This window comes from Macaca mulatta, chromosome 7, assembly GCF_049350105.2.
Source record: "Macaca mulatta isolate MMU2019108-1 chromosome 7, T2T-MMU8v2.0, whole genome shotgun sequence".
In the NCBI taxonomy this organism is placed as follows: Eukaryota; Metazoa; Chordata; class Mammalia; order Primates; family Cercopithecidae; genus Macaca; species Macaca mulatta.
Genome location: NC_133412.1, coordinates 150,051,195 through 150,074,921, shown reverse-complemented (window position 1 = coordinate 150,074,921; position 23,727 = coordinate 150,051,195). Strand labels below are relative to the sequence as shown.

At 44.7% G+C, this 23,727-nt stretch overlaps 2 protein-coding genes across 13 annotated transcripts in view; one reads left to right on the top strand and one right to left on the bottom strand.

Annotated features, from left to right (window-relative positions):
- ANGEL1 (angel homolog 1) overlaps positions 1-23,727 on the top strand; it is a 75,774-nt gene that overhangs the window by 9,884 nt on the left and 42,163 nt on the right. For 5 of the 12 annotated variants that reach the window (XR_013396470.1, XR_013396469.1, XM_077941542.1 and 2 more), the window contains exon 1: positions 23,595-23,727. The gene's annotated coding sequence lies outside the window, so the exon portion shown is untranslated. Of the gene's footprint in view, positions 1-15,864; positions 16,015-23,594 lie in introns of those variants that run through there. The other 7 variants (XM_028851711.2, XM_077941548.1, XM_077941543.1 and 4 more) reach the window with 2 other exon arrangements.
- LRRC74A (leucine rich repeat containing 74A) overlaps positions 1-23,727 on the bottom strand; it is a 43,096-nt gene that overhangs the window by 16,175 nt on the left and 3,194 nt on the right. The window contains exons 2-8 of the mRNA XM_077941550.1: positions 22,451-22,623; positions 17,535-17,642; positions 15,895-15,991; positions 9,772-9,821; positions 9,350-9,431; positions 2,104-2,189; positions 1,124-1,297 (exon numbers count right to left, since the gene is read on the bottom strand). Coding sequence (XP_077797676.1) covers positions 1,124-1,297; positions 2,104-2,189; positions 9,350-9,431; positions 9,772-9,821; positions 15,895-15,991; positions 17,535-17,642; positions 22,451-22,623 — 770 coding nt within the window. The remainder of the gene's footprint in view (positions 1-1,123; positions 1,298-2,103; positions 2,190-9,349; positions 9,432-9,771; positions 9,822-15,894; positions 15,992-17,534; positions 17,643-22,450; positions 22,624-23,727) is intronic.

Here is a 23,727-nt window from a genome sequence, read left to right as displayed (position 1 = left end):
GCCTGGCTAGTTTTTTGTATTTTTTTAGTAGAGACGGAGTTTCACTGTGTTAGCCAGGATGGTCTGGATCTCCTGACCTCGTGATCTGCCCATCTTGGCCTCCCAAAGCGCTGGGATTACAGGCTTGAGCCACCGCGCCCGGCCTTATATTTTTATTAGAGACAAGGTTTCACCATGTTGGCCACACTGGTCTTGAACTCCTGACCTCAAGTGATCCACCCACTTTGGCCTCCCAAAGGGCTGGGATTACAGGCATGAGCCACCGTACCTGGCCCAAACACAGTCTTCGTTTTGATGAAGCTTTCACATTTGAGGGGATGACAGGTGAGCAAAGAGCCCTTATGTACATGGAATTAGAAAGGGCAGCAAGTTCTATGGGAAGTAGGGAGCAGAGCTCTGGGAGCAGGTCCCCTAGACGGAGGATCCCAGCAGCAAGCAAGTGGAGGGGGAGCAGCCAAGCCTCTGTGGTAGGAGGAAAGGAGCGGAGAGAAGACCAGGGGGTCTTGGGTGCAGAGCAAGGGAGAGCACCGGGTGGACTGAGGCTGGAGGGGCACTTGGGGCTCAGCGAACGGGATCTGAGCAACAGGAAGCCATGCGGGGGTCTAAGCTGAAAGACAGGAGACTGAGGGGCTGAAGGAAGGGGAATGGACGTCAGATTTGTGTTTAAAAAGCACATTCTGAGGGCTAGGCACAGTGGCTCATGCCTGTAATCCCAGCACTTTAGGAGACTGAGGTGGGAGGACGGTTTGAACCTGGGAGGCGGAGGTTGCGGTGAGCTGAGATTGCACCACAGCACTCCAGCCTGGGGGACAGAGCCAGACCCTGTCTCAAAAGAAGAAAAAAGCACACTCTGGTGGCAGTGTGGAGATCCTGAAGGAGACCCAGATGGGAGGAAGGAAGCCCTGTTAGGAAGATCTGTAGTGCACCAGGGAGCACATAGTAGAGCATGGTCACTGCATTTACAGCCAAGAGGTGTAAAAAAAAATACATGCATATATGAAGTACAGATGTTCCCAATTATTCTCTCCAGTATTATGCAGCCCCCAACTCACCCCAACACACACACACACACACACACACAGAGACACACACACAAAATAGCCCCTTTCCAGCTGAAGACTACCTTCAGAACTCTGAGGCTTTCATTGGATTCCAGTCCTTTGCTGATTTTGGAGGCCCCTTCATTGCCGATGTCATTGCCGCCGACATCCAGGTAGACCAGGCAGCTGTTGAGTCGGAGGACCTCCCCTAGGGCCACAGCCCCCTCATTCCCAAGGCCATTCATGGAGAGATCCAGCTTTGTCAGGGTCACATTACCCTCCAGGAAGAGGGGAGAACAGCACCAGCATCAAGGTTGCGCGTGACTCATCCAACCACAAGGGCCCTGACTTCTACCCGCTGTTGGCATCCAGACTGGGCGCTCAGTGGTCCCCAGGACCGATGGATTTGCCAGATCATTCAGAGCTCCCAGCTGGGCTCAGTCTCAAGTGCTCATGAGACTCCCTCCCTTTGGCTTCTGGTCATTCCCTACCCACTAATTAAACTGCCCTCTTGAAGTGTATCCAAAGATGCCACTCTGGCCTCAGCAGATATGATTTATACTAAAGAATAATGTGCAGTCCAGGCGCGGTGGCTCACACCTGTAATCCCAGCACTTTGGGAGGCGGGCGGACCACAAGGTCGAGAGTTCGAGACCGGCCTGGCCAATATGGTGAAACCACGTTTCTACTAAAAATACAAAAATTAGCTGGGCATGGTGGCGGACACCTGTAGTCTCAGCTACTCAGGGGGCTGAGGCAGGAGAATCGCTTGAACCCAGGAGGTGGTGGTTGCAGTGAGCGGAGAATGCACCACTGCACTCCAGCCTGGGCCACACAGTGAGACTCCATCTCAAAAAAAAAAAAAAAAAAAAAAAAAAAGAATAACGTGCATCCAGGAATTGTGGGAGGGAGACCAATAACTTGAAAAGTATTTTCAAGTGTGATGAGAGCTCAGTACACCCTCATTGATGGTGACCATGAGGAAGAGGCTTAGGATGGCAGAATGGGAGGCCCTGGCTATCTTCAACTGGACTCCACCCACCACTCCTGGAGAGTGCCTTACCCGGAGACCATTGCACAAGGCCACAGCTCCCCTTGTATGGAAGTTATTCCAGCTCAGATCCAGTGACGTGAGCCCCACATTGATGGCTGAAACAGGGAGGGAATTGGCTTAGCATCTCCCACAGCCCAGAGAACCCATTCTCAGAGTTAACAGATGCCCACGACATTGGGGATAAAGACCACTCAGTGGTCATGCAAAGTAAAATTCTCAGATAATAATTTTTTCAGTTATTCATTTAAACACAAAATTGAAAGATGATCCCCAAAGCTGGCAAAGATGTGGTGAAATAATCCTCCTTACACAGTTTAGGTGGGAAGGAAATTGGTATAGTCTATTTGGCAGATATTATCTGATCACAAATATTTTCCCATTAAAATGTGCATACTCTGTCACTCACCTCTGAGACTCTACCTAAGACGACAGCACAGAATATGGGAAGAGCAAGGTGCTTGTAGATGTTTACCATGGCATCATTTATAAAAGTAAGAATTAGCCGGGCACAGTGGATCACGCCTGTAATCCCAGCACTTTGGGAGGCCAAGGTGGGCCGATCACGAGGTCAAGAGATCGAGACCATCCTGGCCAACATGGTGAAATTGCGTCTTCATTAAAAATACTAAAATTAGCTGGGTGTGGTGGCGTGTGCCTTTAGTCCCAGCTACTTGAGAGGCCGAGGCAGGAGAATCGCTTGAACCTGGGAGGCAGAGGTTGCAGTGAGCCGAGATTGCGCCACTGTATTCCAGCCTGGCGACGGAGCGAGACTCTGTCTCAAAAAAAAAAAAAAAAAAAAAGTAAGAATTATTTGGCCGGGCGTGGTGGCTTACCTGTAATCTCAGCACTTTGGGAGGCCGAGGCAGGTAGATCACCAGAGGTCAGGAGTTTGAGACCAGCCTGGCCAACATGGTGAAACCCTGTCTCTGTCTCTACTAAAAATACAAAAATTCACTGGGCTTGGTGACTCACACATGTAGTCCCAGCTGCTCAGGAGGCTGAGGCAGGAGAATTGATCAAACCTGGGAGGCGGAGGTTGCAGTGAGCCAAGATGGCGCCATTGCACTCCAGCCTGGGTGACAGAGCAAGACTGCATCTCAAAAATAAATAAATAAATAAAAGCAAGAATTATTTATCTGGTGGAATACTAAGAATTAAAATAGACAGAAGCAGCTGGAAAACATCTTCAGTGGCTGCATTTACACAGGAAGGCTGTGATGGACCTGGCGTATTACGTCATGTGATGTCTTTATCATGGCAGGCCATGGCTGCAGTGGTGACTCCAGAATTTCTCTCCAGGAGAGGCTCAGGGGCACAATGAGTTGGAAGTGGGGAGGCATCAGGCTTGGTGAGAAGCTGGGTTTGCACAGAAATCATACTTTTGTTTTGACCTGAAGATGATTTTGCTTACATGTTCCACAGGGTTGGAAGATCCTATTTAAACACACTATTATTGTTGTTTTTATTTGGGTAGGACAGTTATGCTAAGGAGGCCACTGACAGAAAGTCTAAAGTCCTCTTGAACCACTACTGAACGGGAGGAATTGCCTTTAGGCCTCTGGCCCAGGAATAATGTCTTATTTCTTTTCTTTTTCTTTTTCTTTTTTTTTTTTTTTGAGACAGAGTTTTGCTCTTGTTGCCAGGCTGGAGTGCAATGGCTCAATCTCGGCTCGCTGCAACCTCCGCCTCCTGGGTACAAGTGATTATACTGCTTCAGCCTCCCGGGTAGCTGGGATTATAGGCACCCGCCACCACGCCCAGCTAATATTTTGTATTTTTAATAGAGACAGGGTTTCATCATGTTGGCCAGGCTGGTCTGGAACTCCTCACCTCAGATGATCCACCCGCCTCGGCCTCCCAAAGTGCTGGGATTATAGGCATGAGCCACTGCAGCTGGCCTATTTCTTATTTTTTATGAACAGTGCACTATGTTCTGATCATGCTTCTCTTTGTGTCAACCCTCGGTGTGAGTTTTTAGTAAAAAGTGCACAATACCTTATATAATTTTGGGAACAAACTTTCTCCTGCCTTCATTAACCCCTCCCCTCTCTCCCTCACTCTCTTCTTACCCTTATTTCCTCTTCTCTGCCAGTTCCCTCATTTAAGCTACACCTTGCACACCCGCATCACTCAAATGGCCACACAAGTTAGATTGTAATTCTGATCTCACCACTTACTACACGTGTGATTTCAGGCAGGTTACTTATCCTTCCTTTACCTCTGTTTCCTTATCTGTACAATGGAGATATCAACCTATATAGAGTTTTTATGAGGATCGATGTAAAATGCCCAACATGATGCCTGTCACATAGCAATCACTTCAAATAATGTGTTTTTTTTTTTTTTTTTGAGACAGAATTTCGCTCTTGTTGCCCAGGCTGGAGTGCAATGGCACGATCTCTGCTCACTGCAACCTCCGCCTCTCAGGTTCAAGTGATTCTCCTTCCTCACCCTCCCGAGTAGCTGGGATTATATGCCCAAGTCACCACGTCCAGCTAATTTTTTTGTATTTTTAGTAGAGACGGGATTTCACCATATTGGCCAGGCTGGTCTTGAACTCCTGACCTCAGGTGGTCCACCCGCCTCAGTCTCCGAAAGTGTTGGGATTACAGGCATGAGCTACTGCGCCCAGCAATAGTAAGTGTTTTTAAAAGCTGCATTTGCAGTACGATTATAACAATCTTAAAAGAGGGCACAGGCCGGGCACAGTGGCTCACATCTATAATCCCAGCACTTTGGGAGGCCAAGGAGGGTGGATCACTTAAGGTCAGGAGTTGGAGACCAGCCTGGCCAACATGGTGAAAACCCATCTCTACCAAAAATACAAAAAAATTAGCTGGGCGTGATGGCTCATGCCTGTAGTCCCAGCACTTCAGGAGGCCAACGGGGGCAGATCACGAGGTCAGGAGTTCCAGACCAGCCTGACCAACATGATGAAACCCCGTCTCTACTAAAAATAAAACTTAAAAAAAAAAAAAAAATTAGCTGGGCGTGATGGCTTGGACATATAATCCCAGCTACTCAGGAGGTTGAGGCATGAGAATTGCTTGAACCCGGGAGGCAGACGCTGCAGTGAGCCAAGATCGTGCATTGCATTCCACCCAGCCTGGGCGACAGAGTGAGACTCTGTGTCAAAAACAAAACAAAAAAGAGAGCACAGTCTGTCTCATGTTAAATTTATGACCTCAGCTTTCAGACAGAGACTCAAACTGCCCCACATGGAAAGGTGCTTCCATTACATGTTGCTTCTCCCTCCTACATGGTATTTTATAACGCCTGCCCTCCCATCAACCCTAGTGGTATGAACTGAACTTTCAGCTGAAGATCTTGCCTCCTACTTCACTGAGAAAATAGCAGCAATGACAGGCTTCAAATGCCACCGTGAAATCTATCCACTTACCTGCACCTGCACCACCCTTTCCTCGTCTGTTTTTCCATGAATGAACTGTCCCTCCAGCTCTCTCAGGCCGGCGAGCTCTGCACTTCTGTTCTGGACTCCATTGCCTGCAGCCTTCTCATGGACTTTGCTCCTGTAATTACCTCCTTCTTCTTCTGTAGCATCAGTTTCTTCTTTCTTCCTCTCAGCATTTTCCATCCTTAAGAACCCTCCTTGGACTCTGTGTCTCCCTTGGCTCCTGCCCCCTGTTTCTGTTCCAACTTTCCCAGCAGAACTTCTGCAGTTGCCTATAGTGTTCTTTTTGCTTTGCATCCTATTTTCTTTTTATTTTTAGAGGACAGAGTCTCACTCTGTTGCTCAGGCTGGAGTGCAGTGGCATGATCACAGCTTTCTATAACCTCTAACTCCTGGGCTCAAGCAACTCTCCCACCTCAGCCTCCCGAGTAGCTGGGACTATAGGCATGTGCCACCATGCCCAGCTAATATTTGATTTTTTTTTTTTTTTTTTTTTGAGATGAAGTCTCATTCTGTCACCTAGGCTTCAGCAGGATCTCGTCTCACTGCAGCATCTGCCTCAAGGCCAGGCTGGTCTTGAACTCCTGACCTCAGGTGATCCACCCGCCTCAGCCTCCCAAACTGCTGGGATTACAGGTGTGAGACACTGTGCCCGGCCTAATTTTTGAATTTTTTGTAGAGAGAGGGTCTCACTATGTTGCCCAAGCTGGTGTTGAGCTCCTGGCTTCCCATCTTAGCCTCCCAAAGCACTGGGATTACAGGCATGAGCCACTGTGCCAGGCCTCCATTTTCAACTCAACCTCCTCCAGTTGGGTTTCCATACTCACCCACTCTGCTAAAACAGCACTTCTTCTTTTTTTTTAAATTTTAAGTTCAGGGGTACATGTGCAGGTTTGTTATATAGGTAAACTTGTGTCACAGAGTTTGTTGCACAGATTATTTCATCACCCAAGTATTAGGCCTAGTAGTCATTATTTTTCCCGTTCCTCTCCCTCCTCCCTCAGTTAGTCCCCAGTGTCTGTTCCCCTCTCTGTGTTCGTGTGTTCTCATCATTTAGCTCCCACTTATAATTGAGAACAGGTGGTATTTGGTTTTCTGTTCCTACATTAGTTTGCTAAGGATAATGGCCTCCAGCTCCATCCCTGTTCCTGCCAAGAACATGATTTCACTGTTTTGGTTTTTTTGTGTGTGTGTGACTGTATTGTATTCCATGGTGTATATGCACCACATTTTTGTTGTTGTTGTTATCCAGTCTACCATTGATGGGCATTTAGGTTGATTCCATGTCTTTGTTACTGTGAATAGTTAAAATAGTACTTTCAAAGCCACTAACTCTCCATGCTGCCAAGTGCCATGGTCACTATTTTATCCTTGTCTTATTTGACCTCTCAACAGCATTTGACGCAACTGCCGACCTTCTTCCTGAACTGCTCCCTTCCTTGGCTCCTGCCACCTCACTTTTCTGGTATCCCTCCTATTTGACTGACCACTCCTCAGGCTCCTCTTCCTCCTCTGTGAAACCTAAAAATGTTGGAGTGACCCAAAGGTCAGTTCGATGGCCACCTACTCAACTCTCTGTCTATACTCCCTGCCTAGATGACCTCATCTTGCCTCATGGTTTTAAATACATCTATATACCTATGACCCACAAATGTGTATCTTCAGCCCTGATCTCTTCACCAAGCTCTAAACTCATACAGCACACCATCTACCTGACTTCTCTATGTAGGTGTCAAATGGCCATTGCAAACATCACGTAGCCAAAATGGAAAACGGGGCTCCTATCTCCTGTCCCTCCTGTCTCTGTTGCTCCCTGAGTTGTCTCCATCCACGTAAACAACACCGTCATCCAACCAATAGCTGAAGCAAAATGACCATGAGTCTATCTCTCTCTCTCTTTCCCCCATTCTTCACATCAGCAAGTCCTTTTGGCTTTACTCCCAAAATATATTCTGAATTCATTCACTCTTCTCTATCCCCGCCTCCTCCCTGAGCTCAAGCTATTTTCCTGTCTTGCTTAGACTCCTGTGACAACTTCCTTTTTTCTAATCATTTGCCTGGGGATGACTATTTAGGTTGTTACTATTTTTTTTTCTCTTTTATGACGATGCTGTAATAACCTCCTCACACATTTCTCTGTGTACGTGTGAGAGCTTCTCTGAGACAATTCCCCTTGATGGGAGGGAATTTCTGCATCAGAGAATAGACACATTTTCAAGTTTACCAAGGATTGTCAAGTTGTTCTCAAAAGTGCCTGGCAGCTTGGAAGTATTCTTATTTTGCTCGGTTGTCCGCAGCCTTTGACATTCACTGGCTTTAAACTTTCACAGCTTTAATAGATGACAAGGAGAACCTTTCATTTCTCTAATTAGTAAAGAGATTTGGGCACTCACCTTTCTTCTTTTGCTATGCATATGCCTTGACCATTGCTCTATTGAGGCTATTTATCATTGTCTAATTGAGCTAAGGATCTTTTATCAACATTCTGAATACTAATTTTTGTACTCTATAAATGCTGCAAATGTCTACCCCCTGTCTGTTGCTTGTCTTCTGTTTTTGTTTTTGAGACGGAGTCTCCTTTTGTTGCCCAGGCTGGAGTGCAGTGGCGCGATCTCAGCTTACCGCAACCTCCACCTGTTGGGTTCAGGCAATTCTCCTACCTCACCTCCCGAGTAGCTGGGACGACAGGCGCACACCACCACGTTCGGCTAATTTTGTGTTTTTAGTGGAGATGGGGTTTCACCATGTTGGCCAGGGTGGTCTCGATATCTTGACCTTGTGATCCACCCACCTCGGCCTCCCAAAGTGCTGGGATTACAGGCATGAGCCACCATGTCCAGCCTGTTGCTTGTCTTTTAAGTTTGTTCATGGTTATGTGTCTTTTTATGATATGCATGTTTCAAATGTATTGTTGTCAAATATGGGGATTTTTAAAACTTTTAGGTTCAGGTGTACATGTGCTGGTTTGTTATATAGGTAAATTGCATGTCTCAGGGGTTTGGTGTACTGATCATTTCATCACCCAGGTAATAAGCATAGTACCCAAAAGGTACTTTTCAATTGCTTTTGGACCGTTTATGCTTACTGGGCCATACTTAACAGTCATTAGCCTTCCTAAGATCAGCCAGTTGTTAGTTGTTTCTATGTTCTTCTAATCGTCATCAAGTTTTGCTTCCCATGTTCAGGTGTTTGCTGCTGCTGCTTCTTCCTCTCCCCCTCCCTCTCCCCCTCCCCTCCCCCTCCCTCTCCCCCTCCCCTCCCTCTCCCCCTCCCTCTCCCTCTCCCCCTCCCTCTCCCTCTCCCCCTCCCTCTCCCTCTCCCCCTCCCTCTCCCCCTCCCACTTCCTCTCCCTGTCCCTTCCCTCTCCCTCTCCCACTTCCTCTCCCTCTCCTTCTTCGACTCCCTCTCCCTCTCCTTCTTCTTCTTTTGAGACAGGGTCTCTGTTTCCCAGGCTGGAGTGGAGTGGCATGATTATAGCTCACTGCAGCCTCGACTAACTGGGCTCAAAGGATCCTCCCACCTCAGCCTTCCAAGTAGCTGGGACTACAGGTGTGCACCACCATACCTGGCTAATTTTTTGATATTTTAAAGAGACAGGGGTCTCCCTATGTTGCCCAGGCTGGTCTTGAACTCCTGGGCTCGAGCAATCCTGCCTCAGGCTCCCAAAGTTCTGGGATTACAGGCATAAGCCACTGCACCCAGCCAATTCTGAATATTTTTTGGGCATGGTTTACATCACTTTTATAATCACAACATTTAAAAATAATGTTAAAAAGGGAGATTCAACTCTGCCAAGTAATCCTCCCCATCCCTCCCCTTTGCTGTCCCTTCAGGGAGACTCACCCAGCATCTGGCCCAGTTGCTCCCCTCCTATATCAGAGAATTGGTTGTGACTGAGATCCAGCTTCTTAATTCGGTAATTGGTCTACAGAAACAAACAGGGGAAAGAGAAGGATTTTTTGTCTTCTGATTGCAAATATCTTACTTATCTCAGGGCAGTATGATGGCAGGGCTCTGATGTACCAAAAATTAGGTGAAGACATTGTCTTAGGCATTTTTTGTTGGACTGTGCTGGGAGAACTTAGTGCCATATAAACAGCTCTACCACTTGCTGCGGCTTTTGCTGGAGTTGGCAAGGTCTAAACACTCCCCAGTCCCTAACATGTGAAAGTAGCCTCAGGTCACTGTGCCCATAGCAGTCCCAGGTTGCCCAGATCTCCCAGGGACATCACCCACGTGGCTTGGCTGTACTCCCTGCCTCTTACCGACAGGGCTTGGCAGAGCGGTGCTGCGGATTCTTCCTTGAAGTCATTTCCTGTAGTGAGGGTGGTGTGTCAGCAATGCACTGCTAGTTCACCATGGCCTCTCCCACCCTCTACCCCTCCCAGTCCATTTCCCTTTAGAACAATCAGACAGAGAAACTTTGGGAGGCGGAGGTGGGAGGATCGCCTGAGCCCAGGAGTTTGAGACCAGCCTGGGCAACATAGTGAGTCCTTGCCTCTACAAAGAATTTTTTGAAAAATTAGCCAGGCATGGTGGCATGAACCTGTGGTCCCAGATACTTTGGAGGCTGAGGTGGGAGGATCACTTGAACCCAGGAGGTCGAGGCTGCAGTGAGCCATGTTGGTGCCACAGCGCTCCAGCCTATGTGACAGACCAACGTCCTGTTTAAAAAAAAAAAGAAAAGGAGCCTGGGCATGGTGGCTCATGCCTGTAATCCCAGAACATTTACAGGCCAAGGTGGGTGGATCACCTGAAGTCAGGAGTTTGAGACCAGCCTGGCCAACATGGCAAAACCCTGTCTCTACTAAGAATACAAAAATTAGGCAAGATGGTGCACGCCTGTGGTCCCAGCTACTCAGGAGGCTGAGGCATGAGAAATGCTTGAACCTGGGAGGTGGAGGTCACAGTGAGCCGAGATCACGCCACTGCACTCCAGCCTGGGTGACAGAGCAAGACTTCATCTCAAAAATAAAATAAAATAATAAAATCAAATAAGAAAGGAAAGGAAAGGAAGGGAAGGGAAGGGAGGGGAGAGGAGGGGAGTGGAGAGGAGGGAAGGGTACTTAAAGCAAGTATTACATGGACAAAAGAGAACAAGGCAACTGTTTACCCTCTCCTTTAACATTGCCTTTTCTCTCTGCCGTGAAATTCCAGGAGTTGGTAGCATACCCTGTGCATTCATTAGCAACATCAACCCCCAGTCTAGTGCCTAGAGTCTGTAACATCCTAAAAATGCTCATTCAAGTTCAAGCAGCAGGACTGGGACACTTGTGAGTGAGACACTTGCCATGGGTGCAAAATTTAAGGGGTGCTTAAAAACTCAGTAATCAAGAAGAAGAATATCCTAATACACTAAAAAAATCAAAATTAGTCCAAAATCATCTATATATAACAAGTGTTTTTTTAAATTTTAATTTTTTAATTTTAATTTTAATTTTTTTATGGAGTCTTGCTCTGTCACCCAGGCTGGAGTGCAGTGGCATGATCTCGGCTCACTGCAACCTCCGTCTCCTGGGTTCAAGCAATTCTCCTGCCTCAGTCTCCTGAGTAGCTGGGATTACAGGTGTGCGCCACCACGCCCGGCTAATTTTTGTATTTTTAGTAGCGACATGGTTTCATCATATTGGTCAGGCTGGTCTCAAACTCCTGACCTCGTGATCTGCCCATCTCAGCCTCCTAAAGTGCTGGGATTCATGCCTGGTGTGTTTGTAATTTTAAATAGAGACAGGATCCGACCCTGCACACACATGACTAGACCTTATTCACCTCAGTCCATTCTATCCCTGTTGGATGCTGTTTTTATTTAATGTCTTGATATTTTGCTCATCATGATATTTTGGCACTCCTTACATTTGTGACCAACGCAAGTGGCTCACTCACCTTACCCGAGTTGTGGCCCTGCTAAGCAATGTAAGACACTGGTGATTTCTGGGAAGTACATGACATAGAACCTTATTCCCAAATTTCCTCCTTTGAACCCTCAATAAGCTTTGTATCTCTACCACCTACATAGTGCTTGGCACATAACAGGTCCTTAATAAAGTGAGTGAACGAATGAATGAATGAATGCGTTCACTGGAACACAAATACTTGTTTGGCTGTGTCTGTTAGCAGTCCAATAAAGTGAGATAATAAGCTAGTCAATGCATAAAACTAGGTGATTAATTATTCAAATTCTTGTGTTTAAATCAGTGGTTACAGATGGTACAGAGCTGGTTGTAAGATATTTATTTGTGAAATTTGAAAAAACACAGATTCCAAGATTTCTCCTGCTAAAGATTCTGATTTCACCAGACTGGGATAGGACCGGGCGATCTGTATTTTTACAAAGAGCTTTCTGTACTATGTTAACACATTATGTTAGGGGTCTTAGCCAATGCAACCAGAAAAATAATTAGGAGATATAAATATTAGAAAAGAAAAAACTATCATTATTTGCAGATATAGTCACCTATCTAAATAATTCTGTAAAATTAACTAACAAAATGTTAGAACTCATAAGATAATTTAATAAAGTGACTGGATATGGAATCAATGTATAAAAATAAATAGCTTTCAGACACACCAGTAATGACCAATTAGAAAATGTGATAGAAAAAACCATTCTGTTCACATAAGATAAAATAATAGAAGACCTAGAAATAAACCTAATATAAATAATGCAAGGCTTATAACAGAAGAAACTAAAACTTTACTCAAGAATATAAAAAGACCTGGGGCTGGCCACGGTGGCTCACACCTGTAATCCCAGTTACTTGGGAGGCTGAGGCAGGAGAATCACTTGAAACCAGGAAGCAGAGATTGTGGTGAGCCAAGATCGCACCATTGCACGCCAGCCTGGGAAACAAGAGTGAAACTCCTTCTCAAAAAAAAAAAAAAAAAAAAAAAAAAAAAAAATATATATATATATATATATATATATATATATATATAAAGACCTGCAGGAGTAGAGATAAACCATGTTCATAAATGAAGAGACTCAATATTGCGAATATGTCAGTTCTTTCATAAATTAATCTAGAATATTAAATGGAACCCCAACCAAAACCCCAACAGGTGTTTTTTTCTTCTTCTTTTTTTTTTTCTTAAATAGAACTTGACAAAATGATTCTCAAATTCACCTGGAGGAGAAACTGTACAAGAATAGCCAAGATTACTATTACTTACAATACTAATAGCCAATATTGCAGAATTATTTTGAAGAAAAGATTCAAGATTACTTTGAAGAAAAGATTCAAGGTTACTTTGAAAAAAAGTAATGCCCACTCACATACAAAACATATTTATTGGCTGGGCACAGTGGCTCATGCCTGTAATCCCAGCACTTTGGGAGGCCGAGGCGGGTGGATCACTTGAGGTCAGGAGTTTGAGACCAGCCTGGCCAACATGGCAAAACTCTGTCTCTACTAAAAATACAAAAATTAGCTGGGCATGGCAGCAGCCACCTGTAATCCCAGCTACCCGGAATGCTGAGACAGGAGAATCACTTGAACCCAGGAGGCAGAGGTTGTAACAAGCTGAGATGGCGCCACTGCGCTCCAGCCTGGGTGACAGAGGGAGACTCCATCTCAAAAACAAACAAACAAAAAATATTTATTATAAGATTTTATAACATATATTAAACAGTACATCATCTTTTTTTGTATTAGTCACAACACCTTATGTTATAATATGTGGTAATTATAATTTTAATATTCTAAACAAATATTAAGACAATGCAATGTTGACATGGAAATACATAGATTAATGAAATGAAACAGAGAATCTAGAAGGAAACCTATATTTATAATGGGAGTTTAATACATGATAAAGATGATATTTTAAATTAATCATAAAAGGATGAATTATGACATTGAGATGCTAGAGTACCTGGCTATCAGTTTTGGAAATAAAACATCTGATTTCTACCTCATGCCATGCACAAACAAGTATTGGATATATTAGAAAGCTGAGAGTAGAAACAACAACAACAAAAATTGAAAAAAATAAAGGAAAATATTGTTACCTAATTTTGTTTCCTTTTAATTTTTACAGATGGGTCTTGCTATGTTGCCCAGGGGAGCCAGTCCTGGGCTCAAGCAATTCTCCCACCTCAGCCTCCTGAGTAAATGGGACTATCAGTGCGTGCCACCACTGCTGGTTCAGGAAAATATTTTTATAAACTTTGGGAAAGAGTTTTAAAGCAAGACTACAAAAATTAAATCCATAAAGGAAAAAGACTATAAAACTTGACATCAATAAAAGACACAAACTTTGCTACAAGAAAGTACCATAAACAGGCTGGGCATGGTGTCTCATGCCTGTAATTCCAGCACTTTGGGAGGCTGAGGCGGGCAGATCATGAGGTCAAGAGATCGAGACCATCCTGTCCAACATGGTGAAACCCCGTCTCTACTAAAAATACAAAAACTAGCCGGGCATGGTGGCACGCTAGTCCCAGCTACTCAGGAGGTTGAGGCAGGAGAATTGCTTGAACCCAGGAGGCGGGGGTTGCAGTGAGTCCGGATCGAGCCACTGCACTCCAGCCTGGTGACAGAGCAAAACTCTGTCTCAAAAACAAAACAAAACAAAACAAAAAAAGAAAGTACCATAAATAAACCTGTATCTAACATTCTAACATTCAAGTATGAATACCTATAGTTTATGAAGAATGGCTAAAACTAAGTCATACTAACAACCCCATGCAACAACTGACATTTCATAGAAGAGAAAATAGAAGTGGAAGTGAGCATCTCAAAAGGTGTTCTATTTCAATAGTAATAGAATGTGTAACAGTAACAAAGAAAATAATAGCGAGGAACACATTGAATACTTATGTACTAGGTATAGTTCTGGGAGTTTTAGATTTTAATTCACTTAATATTCATAACAACCATCGGGTAATATAATTATCTTTAGTTTATGAATGAGAAAATGAGGCACAAAATGGTTAAAAAACTTGCCCAGTGTCAAAGCTGGGATTTGAACCCAAGCACTGTGACTTCTACACCCACACGCTTAACCATTTTGATTCACAAATAGCTTGCTATTTCCCTTCTGGGGATAGTATAGGCAACAGTTCATTGGTAGAATTATAACCTGGCAGTCTTTTTAAAGGGAAATTTGGAAATCAATTGTTAAGTTCACAAAAATGGATACATCTTCATATTCAGTAATTGTGCTCCTGGGTGTCTATCTAGAAATACAAGAACATGTGCCTAAAAGATGCATGAACAAGAAAGTCCTTTAAAACATTACTTGAAGGCAAAATTAGAAATGACTTTAATCTCCTTTCTCCCAAATAGGGGGGTGTTAAATAAACTGTACTATGTCCATAACTCAGAATACTAGCCAGCAGTTCAAGAGAATTAGATAAATCTATTTGTTTTGCCATAGAAAGAAATCCAGGATATATTTAGTGTAAAACAAGAGAAATTGGAGAATAATAACTGACCTGTAATAACATTTATGTTAAAAATACACGAACTAAGGCTGGGCACGGTGGCTTTTGCCTGTAATCCCACCACTTTGGGAGGCTGAGGCGGGAGGATTGCTCAAGCCCAGGAGTTTAAGACTAGCCTGGACAACATAGCGAGACTCCATCTTTATAAAGAAAAATACACAAACTTTATTTCTGTATTTTCTCCCTGGACACTCTTCAGATCTTCTCTGTATCTTAAGGGTTTTTCAGAGATATATTCCAGTGTAGATTCCTTTTTATATACCTTTCTTAGGAGTTACTTGAATTCCTGTATCTGCAAATTTATCAATTTAGGGAACATGTTAGCTGTTATTTGTTCAAATATTGCTGCTCATTCATTTCTTCTCCTTCTGGAAACTAGTCATTCTTTTAATTCTTTTATCTTTTATATTCTCTATGTCTTTGTCTTTCTATGCTGCAAAGATAAAATGTTTTCCACTAATTCTACTCACTCGTAACTAATGTGCCATTGAATTTATTTGTTGAGCCTTTAATATCAGTGACTATAAATTTTTCATTGTAAGAAAATCTTGGTGTGGAGAGGAGGAGAGGTATTTTTTTAAGTGATTTGTTCTTTTATGATTTTATTTTATGTTCTTAATCATATTAAACATAGTTTACGATTGGGTGCAAGACATCTCAGTTTGCTTATGGTTCCAGTTAATTAATAGTGCCCTATTCAGTTTGGGTGGTAAAGTATATGATAAATTATTGTTTATATATCATCTGTAATGTCAGATATGGATGATAAATGGCGGGGGCTAGGGGAGTGTGACTGGGAGGTTTAACAGGCATAGATGCAGTATTCTGGTCTCCAAGACTAGAAGAACATGGTCTGGTTCAAAGAGACGTTGAATTATCTGTTTTTCCCCTCTTCCCTCCCTCTGATTCCCAGCGTCTTCTCCCCCCCTTTCCATGTGCTCACCTGAAAGCTCAAGGTTCCAGATGGAAGAACTATTTCTCTCGAAGAAATCTGAGATGATTCTGGCCCCCTCCAAACCAAGGTGATTGTTGGAAATATTCTAAAAGGCAAGAAAATACTTCGGTATGTAAAAAAGCTCACCAAAGGGCCCTCATGAACAAATGATGTCTTTTGTGGTTTACTTGAGTCCTGTGCTGAGGGTGTAGGGTTGGGATGGGGAAGGATTAGGAGGAATAGGGTGGTGCCAAGGACGAAGAGAAGAGCAATAGGAAACCAGGCTCTAGAGCCGGCTTTTCCAGGGCCTGCCTGTGGGACCCGTGGGCTGGCTGGTCTCAGTGTTTTGGCTTCAAGGACTCCCTATTTTCCCAATTTAGCCTTGGTGCTTCAGATAAGCACGCTATTTTGTTTCTTTGTGTTAAAACCCAGAACAGCTTCATGTGGAGTGAAACAGTGAAAATTGAGTTCAGAGTGCAGAATTATTGTAAATTCCACTCATTGATTCGGGAAGTATGAATTGTCCTTTTAAGCTAGTGGGTGGGACTTTATATAAAGTGGCCATTATGGTCTTAATTGGTTGTTTCCCCCTTTTCTTTGAATTTCTTTTTAAGATGGTAAAATAAGCATAACATGATTTACCATCTTTGCCGTTTTTCAGTGTCCAGTGCCGTGGTATTAAGCATATTCCCATTGTGTAACCATCACCACCAGCCATCTCTAGGCACATTGTCTTTCATGAAATTATTTCATGTCTTTACTTTCTTTAAGAAAGTTCACTTTAAGGCAACTATGCAGAGCTACATTTATCAATTTTTTTTTTTTTTTTTTTTTTTTGAAACAGAGTCTCACTCCGTCACCTAGGCTGGAGTGCAGTGGCGTCATCTCAGCTAACTGCAACCTCTGCCTCCGGGGTTCAAGCAATTCTCCTGCCTCAGCCTCCCGAGTAGCTGGGATTAGAGGTGCACACCACCATGCACAGTTAACTTTTTATATTTTTAGTAGAGGCGGGGTTCCACCATGTTGGCCAGGCTGGTCTCGAACTCCTGACCTCAGGTGATCTGCCCACCTTGCCTTCCCAAAGTGTTGGGATTACAGGCATGAGCCACCATGCCTGGCCACATTTATCATTTTTAAGGTCTTCTAAGTTCCAGACAGAAATGGGTTCTTTTTTTCTTTCTTTTTTTTTTTTGAGATGGAGTCTCACTCTTGTCGCCCAGGCTGGAGTGCAGTGGTGCGATCTCGGCTCACTGAAACCTCCACCTGCTGGGTTCAAGCCATTCTCCTGATTCAGCCTCCTGAGTAGCTGGGATTACAGGTGCCCACCACCATGCCCGGCTAATTTTTGTATTTTTAGTAGAGACGGGGTTTCACTATGTTGGCCAGGCTGGGCTCGAACTCCTGACCTCAGGTGATCCACCTGCCTCGGCCTCCCAAAGTGCTGGGATTGCAGGTGTGAGCCACCATGCCTGGCCATAAATTGTTTCTTAGGATTTTCTACAGCCATAGGAAACACAGCCTCTCACGTGTGACCCTCCTCCGAGAAGTCACGTGGGAAGGGCAGGGGCCGGCAGGGCCTCTGGCTTGTGTCCAGTGGGTTGTGAATCCCCAGGGATGATGGTAGGAGCCAGCACAGCGGGGCACAGTACCATCTCCTGGAGGTAGTAGTTCTCTTGTAGCATCTCCACCAGGCTCAAGACGCCCTCCTCCATGATGCAGTTGTCTTCCAGCTCCAGTTTGGTAACAGCCGTGTTGGACTTCAGCCAGCACAAGGGGAAGGAGAGAGACACAGAAGCGGTTGGTGACCCAGTCAGTTCTCTGCTTGCCCTGAGATGCAGGCTAGGAATTCTGATGGCCTGGCAAGGGCGAAGAGACCAGAACAGGGGCCGAACCAACCCGTAGAGTTTTGCTAGGACAATACGCTGATTCTGGGAGAATTTAGAAAAGAATCCTGAAAGCAATTAAAACCCTGACAAGTCGGAGGCACAAGGATGAGCTAAACAGATTTTAACTATTGAGCCCTAAGGAGAAAGAACTGTGACCTACTCCAAGATTAAGGAAAACTTGATACATTGAATAAGGATATTTAAACATAAAGATTCTTGCAAGGAGGTCTTTTAAGCATTGATTTTGCTTTCTTCAGAGGCCTTTCTTCTAATTTAGGCTTAAGTCTTATCTGGTACACTCTTTTAAATTCATATTTATTTATTTATTTATTATTATTTTTTGAGATGCGGTCTGTGTTGCCCAGGCTGATCTCAAACCCATGGGCTCAAGTGAGCCTCCTGCCTTAGCCTCCCAAGTAGCTGGAATTACAGACGTGAGCCACCACACCTGGCTCTGGTACTCTTTTTAATAGGAGGTGACCTCAAGTCTGTTTGGAAGGAATTGGACACATAAATCTTCGGTGAATATCTAGATCCAAGCTAGTCGCATTTCTTTTTTTTTTTTTTTGAAATGGAGTGATTTCTCTGTCGCCCAGGATGGAGTGCAGTGGCGCGATCTCAGCTCACTGCAACCTCTGCTTCCCGGGTTCAAGCAATCCTCCCTGCCTCAGCCTCCTGAGTAGCTGGGATTACAGGTGCCCACCACCACACTTGGCTAATTTTTGTATTTTTTTAGTAGAGACGAGGTTTCACCATGTTCGCCAGGCTCGTCTTGAACTCCTGACCTCAGGTGATCCACCCACCTTGGCCTCCCAAAGAGGTGGGATTACAGGCATGAGCCACCGCGACCGGACACTAGTCTGCATTTCAATGAGGGGCAAGAGGAGAGAGAGGAAAGGACTCGCATTGCAGCATGAAGGACTGGGGTTAGCTCTAATCAGAAATTCGATCTTCCCTTCCCCACCTTGTTCCCAATACACACAGGTACAGAGAACAGACAGAGGTTTGGATTTGAGCATTTTCAAGTCCCACTAAGGAGCAAGAGAAGTAGCAAGTGGAAGGCGTGTTAATGCTGGTCCTCCCCAACCCTCTCCCCTGGAAAAGGAAAATGTGATAGTACAAGCTATTGCAATGCGGGATGGTTCACCCCCGGGCTTCCTGAAATGTCTTCTGGTCTCAGCTCTCTGGGCTGGGCAAAATTCAATTGCCTTGAGTTGTGCTCAAAGGCGAGGGAGATGGCTCAGGGGGCCTCCCAGTCTAGGTGCTATTTAGCAGTGTCTAGAAACATCAGTTGAATCACCACTGCCAGATTCATACTGGCGACCAGCACATTCTAGGGGGAAGCAGGAGGCCCAGTTCCCAAATCCATCCACGTTTATTCCACACAGGCCAGTGTCTATTTGTCACTCTCTGTGTTCACTGCTGGTGAAACAAGGATTAACAGAGAACGTTCCCATTCTCACCCCACCTGCTGCCCCCACATACAAGGGCACGGTAATGGGCCGTCAAGGTATACACGCAAGGATGAAATACTATCCCTGCTATTAGGCTGCTCCTAATCTAAGCCAGGGAAACACAAATACGTGAAAAGTTAATCAGTACAAAGAGCAAATAGAAGTTCAGTCCACCAGAATGTCACGATGATTACTTGTCAAATGAATGATACAGAGAATGGGGGAAGAAGAAACTCCTCCCAAACAGAAACTGCCGTTACTAAGAAACAAGTGGTCCAAGTCCCAAGAGGATGTCATTATGGTCCATGTTTTTCCCCCGAAGCTCCTGAAGTAATGGTGCATTCCTAACGCTTCATTAATCAGCCTTTCCACCACTGACAAATCTCAAGACATCTTTGTTCTTTCTCCGCCCCTTTCTTCCCATCCCCGGAAAACAGTGCAATCTCACATTTCCTGTCACTTCTTAAAGTGCATATGCTAAATGCAAATGCCGTTATATCTTTCAGAAAGAATGAGTGTGTTGGGGAAAGTGAAGAAAAATAAGACCATGTATTCTAGGAATACACCGTTCAATGCCAACTGGGGGCTAGGCACTCAAAACGAACAGCAGCACACAAGCTTATCCCTCTTATCGTACAAGGAACTTACATTCTAACAATGATTACAGTAGTCCACCCCATCCTTGGGGGAAAACATCAAGACTGCTGGTAAATGCCTGAAACCAAAGATAGTACCAAATCCTAAATATACTATGCTTTTTTCCTATACATACTTACCCATGATAAAGTTTAATTCACAAATTAGGCACAATAAGATGTTAACAATAACTAATAATAAAATAGAACAATTATTATAATATACTATCATAAAAGTAATATTGCCAGGGCACCGTGGCTCATGCCTATAATCCCAGCACTTTGGGAGGCCAAGTGGGGAGGATCACTTGAGGCCAAAATTTCAAGACCAGCCTGGTCAACATAGTGAAACCCTGTCTCTACTAAAAATACAAAAAATTAGCCAGGCGTGGTGGCGCGCACCTGTAATCCCACCTACTCAGGAGGCTGAGGCAAGAGAATCACTTGAACCTGGGAGGTAGAAGTTGCAGTGAGCTCAGATCATGACCCTGCACTCCAGCCTGGGAGACAGAGCGATACTGTCTCTCAAAAAAAAATAAAAGTGATGTGTCTGTGGCATATCTCTCTCTTGTTCTCTCTCAAAATACCTTATTGTACTGTAAGAACAACTGAAACTGTAGACAGTGAAACTGTGGATAAGGGTGGACTACTGTACCTTCTAGCAACCAACAATGACAGTGTATTTCCAGGCTTTTTGGAGCTCATCATGTATTTCATAACTGAATAGATATGGACCCACAGAATTGCCTTCCTCATTCATCAGTCTCTCAGATGTCTGCATCATTGAACTTGGCCTACTCAGTCTTCCTGCAGCTTGTCTTTGGCTGTCTCTACCATTCGGTAGCTTCTCCTGTCTCTCAGTCACTCATCCGCTATTGAATTCACTGACTCCTTTTCTTCTTTCAGCTCCTTTATAAATAATATTTTTAAAGAATTCTTTCTCAGTCCTGAAACTGTCCCTATAAACTTTAAAAAATTGATCAGGGAAGAAGGGAGGGGAGAAACAGAAATCAGCCCAGCTTGCAGCACACACAGCATTGGTCATGAGGTCAGCTGCTCTCTGACCCCTTCCTCAGAGTTGTTTGCTGCCTGTTGCCCTAGAATCACATAGACTCTGTCACAGGATCATAGTTCCTTTTCACTGCTCTACAGATAACATCGCAAGCATTGTGAAATGTTAAGTTTTCTATCTGAGATGCTGGTGAAACTATACTGACATCAGCTGGTCTGAAGGACCCCAAGAGAAGCTGACTCACCAAAGCATGCAGCTGCTACCTCCTGATGATTTCATCCCCCTTGTCCCAACCAATCAATGACCCTAATTTTTCAGTCCCTTGTCCTCCAAGATCCCCTTAAAAACTGTTGGCCAGGCCAGGTCCAGTGGCTTATGCCTGTAATCCCAGCAGTTTAGGATGCTGAGGTGGGTGGATCGCCTGAACCCAGGAGTTTGAGACCAGCCTGGGCAACACAGCAAGCCTCCTTCTCTACTAAAAATACAAAAATTAGCTGGGTGCAGTAGTGAACACCTGTGGTCCTAGATAATCAAGAGGCTGAGGCAGGAGGATCACTTAAGCTCAGGAGGTCAAAGCTGCAGTGAGCCATGATCATGCGACTGCATTCCAGACTGGGTAATAGAGAAAACCTGTCTCAAACAAACAACTCTAGACCAGAACTCCTTAGGGAAATGGACGGAAGCGTTCCTTTCATTTCCTTGCTTGGCCACCCTGTGATCATTAAACTCTTTGTTGCAAACTCTGCTGTTTCAGTGCATTGGTCCTTATTGCACAGTGAGCATATGAACCTGGTGGTCCTGTAAGTACTCTTTATTTTTCTCTGTTAATTCTTTCCATGGATAATTTAACTATTACCAATTTTAAATGTCACCTCTAAAGACACATCTACCTCTCTGTGTTACTGAGCTGTTGTATAATGGAATTTTCTGTTTACTTTTCTAAGTGAACAAACAGTGTTGTGCTGACATGCAGTTGTTAGGTTTTCTGTTTTTCTGTGATGGGAGTCAGTTTTGTGTGTAAGTCAGTTATAATTGTATAAAGTCATGCTGAACTCAAGGTCAAGTCCTTGTTTGGTTATACCAAGCTGAGAGATAACACTGTTTCTGTGGGAAAACTTGATCTATTCTACAGCACGGTATTTATGAATTATAATGTTGCACAAGGCAGACGTTGAATGGAATGGGTCAGTAGTAAACCCATTTATAGCACAGGTGAGCTTTGGAATGGAGACCCAGGTTGGCATTTTGTTGGTGCTCTTACATTGATCATTGGGCCTGGTCACTTTTCTGGCCCCAGGGGCTGGTGCCTTTGCTTCCTGAACAGTAAAGAGTATATAGACGTCTATTTTTTTCTCCCCAAAGTCTCTGCAAGGAGCATAGACTTCTAAGGCCCAGGTTGCTAGCAGCCTCCTACCAGGAGCTAAATAAATCATTTGGCAGCCAAGCAGAACCCAGGGCAGTGTGGACATAAAGGTCCCTATTTAGGCTCCATAGGAGGGGCCCTCTGAATCTTGGGCCTACCACTCTGCCAACCCTCCACCTCCACGAGGTTTCATGAGCCCCTGCTAGCATGCTCACCACCAGGGCTATAGCAATAGCCTTGGTACCCCTGGGGCCCAGGCCGTGGTGGTTGAGGTTCACGTAGGACTCCTCCATGTTCCGAATGAAGTAGGAGACAGGCACTACACCCACCAGTTTGCAGGCCTCCAGGTACAGCTCCTTTTGTCCAGTGGTGAAAAATTTCTCATTATCTGCAGAGAAAGATGGGCTGAAGTAGGATTTCTCTTCCACCTTTGCCTTCTCTCCCCTCTAGCCCCAGGTCACATTCACTCATGCCTAGACTGTCCTCTGCCAGAGGATCTCTCCCTGTGGGTATGTGCTAAGAAGCCAGCTCCTGTCTGGGACATCAGTCCATGGTGGGAGAGGGAGACTCTAACTCCAGAAAGTCCCAGATGAATGTTTTCCTTTGGGTAGGAGATGAGGTCCATGGTTTTAGGCCAGAAGCTTTCCTAGAAGTGAGCAGTGTGCTTCACCCCACCTGCCCAGGTTGGCCACATCCAGTGACTGGTCAAGGACATAGAAGGCCCAAGCCCTCTTACCCACCTTTGGACAACTCTGAAAGGTTAAAAGCAGATGACTTTTGATGGCTGATGGAGTCTCCATTTCACTTTTAATTTCACCACCACTATCACAAGGTTGTGAGTCATGAAAAAAGCTTCACCAAAGACTAATAGAGGCACCGACATTTAAAAAGCCCAACTAGGACAGGGTGGACCTCTCAAAATGGCAAACCAGTGAATATGGAAAGACCTCCACATCAGCGAGAAATAAGCACGCTTGCATATGAATGGTCTTTCTTCTTTCAAAAGTTTGCATGTCATTTTCCTTATAAAAAGGACTGTCATCCTTGCTTTATCGACGACAAACCTAGCCTCAAATAACGCACAGTTGGTCAGTGCTAAAACCAGCTAGCAGAAGTAGGGACTGCACCTTTCCATTCTAACCCCTGGGGGCGTTTATTCCTTAGGCTTTAGGCCAGCCTGGCCCGTGGTCACTGGGCATCAGGCCTCCCTGGATTCTGGGTGCCCCACAGCTGTGTCCTCATTAGGCAAGTCCAGCCTATGGCAGGGCTTCCTGGAGCCAGCTGGCCTCTATGTCTGCATCTGTTTTTCCTTTGGATCCCAGGGCCTTTGGCCAACCCCCTCCCCGCCCAAACAATCTAAGGCTGACAATGGGAACTTTGTTGGTAAAAGGACAAGTGCTTTACAGGGAAGCTGATTTTGCAAGCACAACTACAAAGCAGACTTCTTTTTGGGATGCTTGTACAGCAGCACTTCTCAACCTCAGCACTGCAG